Source organism: Apis florea, unplaced genomic scaffold, assembly GCF_048593485.1.
Source record: "Apis florea isolate Af1SG1 unplaced genomic scaffold, ASM4859348v1 contig_3367_pilon, whole genome shotgun sequence".
Classification (NCBI taxonomy): Eukaryota; Metazoa; Arthropoda; class Insecta; order Hymenoptera; family Apidae; genus Apis; species Apis florea.
The window spans coordinates 4,899,527-4,910,000 of NW_028256746.1; the positions used below are offsets into that span (position 1 = coordinate 4,899,527).

The 10,474-nt window shown below is 47.1% G+C and overlaps 1 protein-coding gene across 1 annotated transcript in view; it reads left to right on the forward strand.

Annotated features, from left to right (window-relative positions):
• Positions 1 to 10,474, forward strand: part of LOC100869478 (retinal homeobox protein Rx1) — a 36,894-nt gene that overhangs the window by 24,095 nt on the left and 2,325 nt on the right. Inside the window, exons 3-5 of the mRNA XM_003695538.4 lie at positions 9,672 to 9,769; positions 9,877 to 10,055; positions 10,212 to 10,474. The exon at positions 10,212 to 10,474 is cut by the window's right edge and continues 2,325 nt beyond it. Coding sequence (XP_003695586.1) covers positions 9,672 to 9,769; positions 9,877 to 10,055; positions 10,212 to 10,375 — 441 coding nt within the window. The 3' untranslated portion in view covers positions 10,376 to 10,474. The remainder of the gene's footprint in view (positions 1 to 9,671; positions 9,770 to 9,876; positions 10,056 to 10,211) is intronic.

Consider the following 10,474-nt stretch of genomic DNA (forward strand, 5'->3'; position numbering starts at 1 on the left):
AATATAAATTATACACACAGAGAGAGAAATAAAAATTGGGGGGAGGGGAGGGGAGAGGGATAGGGAGCGTCGAATCGAACTAGAATTAGAAGTCGGTGTATTTAACGAGAGGAGCGGAGAGGGAGGAAGGAAAGAAGAAGGGTTTTCCCACGAAGCAACTGGATCCTGGATCCAACGGCGGTGGTGGTTTGTCTAACCGCGTTACGAGGCCAGCAAAGGGCCTTCATGTAGGGCACACGCATAGAAAATCCACGCATGTGCCTGCTCGTTTTAATATTCCATATAATGTTATGAAACCTTTGTCGGCATATGGTCCTGAGGCCAGCAATTAACAATTAGCTGGCGGTCCTTGTAATCGAATTACCGAAGCCCATTGTCGGTGCTCAGGTACAAACGTATTCAATTCCACTGGTTTCTGCTGCTGCTGCTGCTCCACCTCCTCCTTCTCCTCCTTCTCCTTCCCCCACCCCCTCCCTCTGCCCCCCTTTCGTTTCTAGCCCCCTCCTTTCCTCGCCTTCATTGGCTCGTCTCCTTTTTTTCCGGAGTGGTTTAAGATCGAATTTCTTGCCGCTGCATGCGCGCTCTCCCCGACCGGGTCGGTCTTGAGCCGGCGCATAGATGCAAAATGCAACCGTGAGGGGATCCTTTACAAAGGCAGAACCGAGCCACTCTCTCCGACGGGGATGAATGTCACTTCGTGAAAATATATCCGTTTCAAGAGTTCGAGATTTCTCGGCCAGGTAACAAACTCCCGGGGCCGGAGGCTCGAGCCGGAACGATGAATGCGCAACCTGAAAATCGCGCTCCCCCTCCCAAGGATTAGTAACACTAAACTGTCCCGTGATCCGTCTCGGACGCCACGAAATTGGAGATAAACGATACCCTCGTAAACGATTTCTCGTAAACGAGGCGAAACTTTCTTCCAACGATGTTCTCAGATCGCCTAATTTTATCGCCGAATATTATTCGGATAAAGAGGAAAAAAAAAAAAAAAAAATCTTAAAAAGAAAGAGCTCCATCTCCGTCGAGATGGATGAGCCGTCGAGATGGATTAATCGCGTTTTTTTTCTTTTAACCAAGGGTGAAAAACCTTGAATCCAAGGAACGTTGCGCCATGAAAATTCGCGCGAAGGGCCGTTCGTGATGATCGACCAACCGTCGATCGATTCCAACTCCTCCTCTCCCCTCCCTCCGGTTTACCCCGAAAACGGGAACTGGCCGGTGCAAAGGGTACCGTAAATTATCAATTCCGCGATCCCGTTCAATTAACCCCATTCGAGGGCCGCAAGAGGTTCGTTTGATCGAGATATCGCACGGCCCTTTAACGAGTAACCGATGTCAAACGCAGCCAGAGACAAGAAGGAAGGATAGGGAAGGAAGGGTGGGTCATTCGCCGGGGAATACACCGAATTCGAGATATATCCAACAGAACTAACTATTAATTTGGTTCCCAGGCGGTGATAGGAGGGGTGGCTCTTCCAGGGTGAGGAACAGAGAGAGAGAGAGAGAGAGAAGGGGGAGGAAGAAAGGAGGGGTGGAGAAGCGGGACCCGAAAGCCTACGGGGCAACGGATTACCGTGCACGGCCTACGGATAGCCCTCCCTCCCCCTTCACCTTTTCCCTTTCCGTTAACCATCTCCTGGTCGACGTGGCCGGCCCCGTGAAGTTAATAATCATCAAAAGTCACAGTGTTTGTCGAGGGCGGCCGCCCTTTGTGCGCCCACGCGTGCTCCTGACGCTAATATGACTCCAGCCGGGCTTTATTACGAGTTATTAGAGTTATTACATCGGCGACGGATTTTCACGTGCAGCCAATGTCGCTGCAACCGGCTGCTGCACGCGTTCCTTTATCCGCCCCGTTTCTCGCGGTTTTTCCACCTTTTTGCCCCTTTTCCTCCGCTCCCAATTATCGTAATCGGTTCGCTTGTTGGCAACCGTTAATTTCCTTTGTACTCGCGTTAACACCGACTATTTTTCACCAACTCTCGCCGTCAACGATCGCCCCTGTTTTCCCCATAAACCGTCCCTCCTCCTGCTCCAAGCATTCAAAGAATATTATTCGAACAGCCTCGATACGAATCGGGTTTCCTTTAAATTGGATGTACGAGAGTAGCTGGTAGAGGTCGAGAATTAATTAAGGAAGGAAAAGAGGAAAGCGAGTCTGGATGAGAATCTTGGAAGATTCTTCTTCTCAACACGTCAAGTACGCGCAATTTTCTCTCTTCTGAAACAGCGGCGGAATGGTGGAACCTGCGAGTCGAGCCGCGAGATTCCGTGCGAATCGACGCGAAAAGGGAGCGGAGAAGTCGTGCTCGTGCCGGGTTGGGAGCATATTGCTCGGTAAATAGGTCCGCGGACAAAAGGTGCATTGAGTCGAATCCGATTCCGCGGCTGGCAAGCGAGAAAGGGAGTCCGCGAAGGGACAATGAACACGCGGTGTCAAAATACGAGGGCCATAAGGCTAATTTGCCGAATTTCTGCTCGGCTCATTCACGCGATACGCCCTCGTGATTAGTCCCGGAGTCGGGAACGAGCCCGGCCTCGCATTGTGACCAACTTTTTTCAAAGCTGAGACCACGAGGCTGATGACGAGCCGAGCCGTCGGATAAAGGATGCTTGGCTTTGATTCTTGCCGCGATTTTGACCGCGATACGAAGAACGAGCGGGACACCACGGTCGATGGGATTAATTAATTAGCTGTTGGCTCCGAATCTTGGATATTTTTTATTTGGAAAATATCCATGATCGTATTTTAAGATATGAGAGCGAGGAAAACGGGATTCGTTCGTGGATGGTTAAATTTCAGATTTTAAGAAACGATGCTTCGTTATCTTCTGTTTCTTTGCTGCGTTTTGTTCGAAGGTAATTAATGTCGAGCAAAACGTTATATTGCGGTTATATTCGTAGTGTTGAGGGTACGTACGTATAAATTAAATTGATCGGTCAATCGGGATCTTTTGTTTCGCGAATAGATTAAAGCGTAAGGGCAATAATATCATATCGAACGTTCTTATCTCATATTTAGAAAATTGTTAAAGAAAATTTTTTAAAATTCTATTTGAAATCGGATACAGAAAATTATACGTTTTTTAGCTTATCACGAGCGATCAATTTTTTAATAATCGTATTACGTATCATCACATTTAAGATATCGATAAATTTTCATAAAATATCTTTAATTGATCGTCCATTTTTAAAAACGACAACTTTCAAATTTTTCATTCTTGAGTTTATTAAAAGCACACACGCCACACACACACACACACACACAAATATTTTTGATAAAATTAATATCAACTTTTATCGAAGTGGAGCTATAAATTATTCATTATCGACTATTTACTCTCATCATATCGCTTTAATTATAACCATCGACGTGTAATGCATTTAGATACACATTACAGATCGACAGATTCCACTGCTAAATAACACAGATACGTATAGATATGCTTCATATATATCATCGCCAAAATCGATCGACGCGTTTCCTTAAGCAGAAAAGCTGCAGGATTTTCATAAGTTTGCTGAATTATATTTTTGCCCGGTAACGGCCAGCCCCTGCATCCTGCGTTCGATTTAAACCCCTCTTTCCTTCGACGTCGACAGGGTCTTAATAAGAAGGATCGAATTTCAGGGCACGAATCGTGTTCTTGACACTTCCGTGTTTCTCCGATCATTGAGAAAGTCGATCGTCGATAATCCTTCTAACAAAAAAAAAAAAAAAAGAAAAGAAAAGAAAGAGAGAGAGAGAGAGAGAGAGAGAGAGAAAGAAAGGGGAGAAAAAAAGAAAAAAAAAATAAGTAAAGAAGGAAAAAGAAGATATTAAGGCTGCTTGCACGTAATTGCCAGTATATTATTCTCACTGGCACGGTTTCCTCTTTCCTCAGAATTACCAGCTTTGCCTTCACTTTCCATCCGTCTATCTTTAGATTAACTGCAATCTAATAATCCTTTGTTATCTGAAAAGATCGCGTCCTCTCGGGCCGTATTAATAACATTTATTCCCGGTACTTGGCTCGCCATTAAAAGGATAGAAGAAAATTGATGCCGTTGGCACAAATGGCGCGGAACGATCACAAATAAGATAGGAAAGCATAGTGGGATAATTTTAAGCTCGTCGATTAAGCGAATGTTTAGCCGTGATTAATATCGGTTCGTGAAATATCGTTTTAAGTTTCTCCCTTTCCGATCGATCAAATAGCCAATCGTCGAATATATTCGTATATTCAAGCTTCGAGCTTTAAACGGCCAACGGATAAAATAAACGGCCAAGCAACGAAACCGATCGCCGATTCTTCGATGAAAATACGTACGACTAACGAGATTGTTTGCAAAATTTTTTCCATCCAATCCATCTTTCAATTATTTCTTTCTCGAATCGTCGTTCCAATATTTCCTTACATTTCGCAAATTCGTTACAAATTCCGTGGAGGAGTTACATCTTCCTCGATCGCTGTTCGATCGTCGAGTGACTTTCTTTGAATAGAAAAACGATTCTTCACGATTCTCCTCCGGCATGAAAAGAAAACAAGGCTCATTGTTCGGCACAACACGGGTGTACAAGGATCCTCTCGACTAGCGAACGATCCGATGTCCGTATCCGCCGTCGTACACGGACCCGTTTAGTCTCATTGTAAAAGTGAAATCGCCTCGTGTTTGGGATGTTATTTGTAGCACATTAGTATTGTATCGCAGTACACCGGGGTTAGACCGGGGCGTTGGAGTGTTTAAGGGTGATTACACGCAACGACAGGGGTGGCTTTATTGAAGGAGTTTGCCAGTGGCGCTCATCCGCCACCATGGTAACACCGTCCTTCACGAATTCTTCTATTCCTCTCTTCCTACCCGCGCAATACGCGTTATCTCCACTACACGCGTGTATCGAATATCTCTCCGTTCCTCCGCACCAAAGTCTGCGAATTAAAAATCGAATTGGGAGAAAAGAGCGTGGATCGATACGCGATCGAAAATCAAAATTGTTGAGGAAAGTTGGGTCTCGTTCAACCAGAGACCGACCACCCCCCGCCCGTTGGAATTGATTTAACTCGCACGGTGCACGAGTCACGCCGCATCGTCAATTATCCTCGAAACCGTATCCGCAGTGCGGATGCATAAAGCGGCTAGAGCGGTTTGCTTCTGCTGCTGCTGTTGGGGCCGACCTTTCCTTTCCTTTCCTTCTCCTCGTCGAAAATCGAAATGAGAACGACTGCATAGAATTGAATTTGCACGACAGTTTGACAGGGCCCCGAGGTGGAAGGGGGAAATAGTATATAGAGCTAGGGTAGGGAAGGAGAGCGAGAGAGAGAGAGAGAGGAGGGGTGTATAAAAAGCACGGTGAATAATAGACTCCAACCCTCTCCAAACATCTCCCTTCTCTATGCATACCACGGTCACGGTGCCCTGGACCGGAATCTAGCCTTATACGTTCGAAACGTGCCCGCCTCTCTCTCTCTCTCCCCTCCCCTCTACCCTACAGAGCTTTGATAAACTTGCGATATACTCGAAGAACGGTATAACTCGTTGTCCGTCCATCCCTTTCTTTTCTCTTCCGGAAACGACGACACGCGATCTACTATTGGATCGGGAGAATGGAATCATCTTTTTCGAATTCGTTTCACTGTAAACACAGGACGAACAGATGTTACGAAAGTAATCGATACTGTGTATACCGAAACAATAATACAAAGAGTTTATTATTAAATTAGATCGAAAACTTTCGTATGCATCCGATTATGCATCGAGCGACAACCGATCGAATTTTGGAAGAAACGTTTCTGTAACTCTATACAACCAATAGATCGTTTTTAACTAGGGAAAAAAAAAAAAAAGGAAAGGATCGTCGGATTATCGAATAAAATTAGAAGAAAGATAATAAAAGGATCGGAAGGTGAGATGGAAAGTAGCGAAAGAGTCGGAAGAGCGAGGTGAACCGCAAACGCGCGACACCTCTCTCTCTCTCTCTCTCTCTCTCTCTCTCTGCAACTCTTTGACGAAACGAGAGGGCCACCCTGGTCGTCGAACAATAGCCGAAATCTGTTAATACCGGCACGAACGACAATGAGTTCGACGTGGCGTGAGCGGCTCTCGAATACCTTTTTACCGGCGCTAATCCGAATTCGTCGGCGAGGATAAAGCGATCATCGTCCCGGAACGATGCGCTCTCGAGCAGGGAAGATGATTGGGAATAGGGAGGGGAGAAAGAAATGGCAACAATCTATGGAAAAGGGAAGGAAGGGAGGAGGAGGGGAAAAAAAAAAAAAAAAGAAAGTGATTTTTGCCGCGATACGCGAGATTTCGCCGTGCTCCTCGTCAATGTACGGCCGATGGTGATCGACGAAAGCTGTTACGCGGCCGCCTGAACGACGTTAACGTCGATATTTCCCTGTAAACGACCACTCTGTTAGCCGGCGTTCCCCTAAACCGGGGCCGAGATTTTCCGGGTCCGACTGCAAAGCGCACCGCCACGCAAAGTGGTTTTCTGTCGAAAGTAACGGGGCTTGGCGTGAACGCGATTTCGAACGCGTTTCGAGCGTAGTCCGCGCGCCAAATGGAAGGGAAAAAAAGATTAACGAAAATCGTGCATCCGTCGCCTCTTTGCCTCCATCGTCGTGAATTAGATATTTCGGGTACGCGCGTGCGTGTACCCTCCATTTTTTCTTTTCTTTTCTTTTTTACTTTTATTTTCCATCGATTATTCATCGAGCAATTTCGCAAAAGCGCAGCAACGTTTTACTTGGGAATAATAAGATTCTATCATTTAAAAAAAAAGAAAAAAAAAGAAAGAAAGAAAGAAAGAAAGAAAAAGAAGAAACAGGTATTCGAATATTTCGAAAAACGGAGGAGAAATAATCCGGGAAATCTCAGGGAAACCATTTTTTTCTACGTTGAAATTTTCATCTATTTCAAGCGCGAAAGAGCGCCGTTCCGTGGCCAAGCAAACGGAACGTGCAATTTTAATCCCGGAATTACTTCCATTTTATTCCAATTTTCTTGCATTTAAACCGTCTAAGCGAGTTTACCTTCGCAATATCATTGCCGAGGAGCGTTGTGCCGCATTGAGATAGGAGGGGAGGGGAGGGGGAGGTCTTGAGGGTGGGTGGATGGATGGATGGATGGTTGGCCGAGAAAGAAGAAAGCCGAAGGATGAGGAACGAAACGTAGAAGGTGGGCGGGGAAAGATGGGTCGAAGATGGAGAAGGTGGAAGTACCTACTCTAATAAATTTACGACCTAAAATGGTTAAGCAGCGTTAGCCCTGTTCTTTATATTTCCGCGAGAGAGGAAAGGAAGAGGAAGAGAGAGAGAGAGAGAGAGAGAGAGAGAGAGACGAGAGACTCGAGCCACCAACGAACAACTCACCTTTCTTCCGACGAGGAAAGAGAAGAGAGAAAGAGGATAGTAGGGTCCCTTGTATACGCGACAAGCGTCGTTAGTCGAGGGGGTGGAGGAGGGCCGAGAGAGATGGATACAGAGGGACAGAGAGAAAGAGACAAAAAGACGGTGGAAGGATGAAAGACGGGAAGAAGTGGATATATAAGAGATACGAAGGGAAATTCGCTTATTTTCCCATCATTTCGACGTGGCATCTTGTCCATGGCCTTTCCTCATCCACGGAGCAAGGAAAGAAAATTGCTTCTCGTCGTCGAGAGCGGAATATCGCTCTGATGAGCTCGGGAATGCCTCGATATCCGTTCCCCTCCGCTTCTTAACATTGCTGCCTTACCAGACAGTTATCCCAGCTAACGCGGATGCTTCCCTTCCTTCCCGTATTTTTGGCCGTTCTTCCATCGCCGATTCCACGACGACCAACACATTCAATTTGTCGGTTATTTATTATTCGAACGCGACGCGGCTCGTTGTTGTCGCGAGCTAGATGGAACGGATGGGGAGGAACGGGGTGAGAAGGCGAGGAAAAAAGATGGGATGGGAGGGAGGGGGGGGTGAGGAGGGGATTTAACAGGGAGTTAAACGGGAAATTATGGAGTGGATTACATAATAAAACGAGGTTGGGAGAAATGGTACGGTGTCGTCTAGGTGGCGGCGTAGAACGACGAGACGGGATACGAGAGAGAGTTGGTTCGGCGACGCACGCGCGTTCCGTGCTTCGCCTCGCCGGAGACAGGGCAGGATATTCGTTGCAACGGAAGTCTTGTTGGGAAATCCGATTTCAGCAGCTGTACATTCCCGCGCGAATCGGATTGGTTTATTATCGGTTGTATATCCTAACCATCCGATGGCGTTGTCGAAAAAAAAAAAAAAAAAAAAAGAAAAAATCGATCGAGAAGATTTCTCGAGGCCATGTTTCGCAAATTTTAAAACAAAAATTACTACAATAAAATCAACATTATTTTATTTACAACGAATCCACGAATGCCGTGACTACCAATCCACGTTGACGTTAACGACCAATACGAATTTCGCGGAGCAGGATCAAAAAAAAAAGGATGTCCGACCGATCCTTCGTATCGACTCTCCTTCGTGCTTCTCCTTCTTCCCCCTTCTTCCCATTTGCTCCCTTTCTCGTACACTCATCACGGACTAAACGGAATAGGGCCTATCGGCGTGTCACTGCGCCACTGAATAATTCATAAGGCGAGAAGCCAGCAGCCGATACTTATCGCGATAGACTTTAGCGGGCTGCCAACAGCAGCCATGTTACAATAAAGAAATCAACATGGCCGACCGTCCTTTTCGTCCCTCCTTGGATATCTTGATCCCATTCTCTCTGCCGTTTCTCTCTCTCTCTCTCTCTCTCTCTCGCTCCTGTACTTCCTTCGGTCCACCTTGGAAGAGGAGAGAGAGAGAGAGAGAGAGAGAGAGAGAGAGAGAGAGAGAGGGAGAGCACCGTCACGTCGCTCACTTTCGATTTCGCCCCGCAGTTACCCTCGTTACCCTCTTGATGTCGAGGAAGGGTGGTCCCCGCGCGGACTCTCCTCACCCTACGAGATCCCTTCTTACCTCCTTTTCTTGGCCCGTGCTGCCTCCAGGGGTGGACCGCCCCGCCCAGAGACATTTCTCTCCGCAACCCCCCTTTCTCGTCGCCGAGGGAGCCAGCAACACGGCCAACCTCGAACGAACGAACGAACGAGGTGAACGCTATGGGTTCGAGAGAGGATGAACGAGGCAGGGAGAGACAGAGAGAGAGAGAGAGAAGATTAGAAGTAAGACGAGGAGAGGGAGTTTTGCAGGGGAGAGGAGAATGGGAATTGGAGAAAGGGAGGAAGGAAAGGGATAAGAGGGCTTTGCCAGCCACTTTTCTCGCCTGCACGGTATCGCGAGTATCGCCAAAGGAACTCCATTTTCTTACGACCCTTGCTCGGCCCCTGTCTTTCCCTTGTCTTTCGGCAAAGCTTCTACCGCTTTCGATTTCTTCACGCGGTTGGCAAGAATTTTTCAAACCATCGACTTCTTTACCATAAAACGTGTATATTCCCGTTACGTAGCCCGTTTTTCGTTTCCAATAGTGGATTCGTTAAACGATTCGAAATGCATGATTTTCGTGGTTGAAAACGAACGCATGAACGAGGAATGTAACCACGCTCTCATCCCGCAGCGACGTTCGTGATCGAAGCTTTTTGAAGCTTCCACGGGGGAATTAGGGGGGAAGTTGAATTATCGTTATGCAAAATACGCGTCGCCGATAACCCATGTTCCTACCGTTTTGTGTTTCAGGTGTGGTTTCAGAATAGGCGGGCAAAATGGCGCAGACAGGAGAAGATGGAAGCAGCGAGACTCGGCCTGAGCGAGTATCATCATCCCGGCAACATGAGGTAACCATACTCGAATAACATAATCTAACGTACGATAAAAGATGAATTGTCCGTCTGCTGTGCAAGGATAATTGCATCGATCGATGCGATATGATTTTCATTCGCAGAAACGTGGCTGGGCCGGCTTTGGGTTTGCCGGGAGATCCTTGGCTCACTCCACCGGGTCTGTTAAGCGCTCTTCCCGGCTTTCTCGCTGCACCTCACACGGGTTATCCCAGTTATCTAACGTCCCCCAGACGATTGCCGTCGCCGCCCAATGTTGGGGCTGTTGGAAGCGCAGTACCAGGTGAGATTCGTTCGAATTCGATTTAAAATTAACTCCAAATTATCGAATAACTATCTCATTTCAACTCTTAACGCTCGAATCTTATTGCTCGTTAGACTACGCAAACTGCGTCCCCCTCCATTAAAAATATAAAAATGTATAAATAAAATTTTTCAGGTGGGCTGAGCGCAGGAATGACGAGCATAGGGAGCGGAGGGCACGTGGCAGCGGCGCCACCGAGTCCGCCTGGTCACGATCCGCGCACCACGAGCATCCAGGCTCTGAGAATGCGGGCCAAGGAGCACGTCGAGAGCATCACCAAAGGATTGCAAATGGTCTGAAGTTTAACGTACGACCCAGGAAGAGAGTATCAACCCGATCACGGCCGAGCCGTGGCCACGCTTTTAACACCGCGGGCGTGACGAGAAGCGAAACTACCA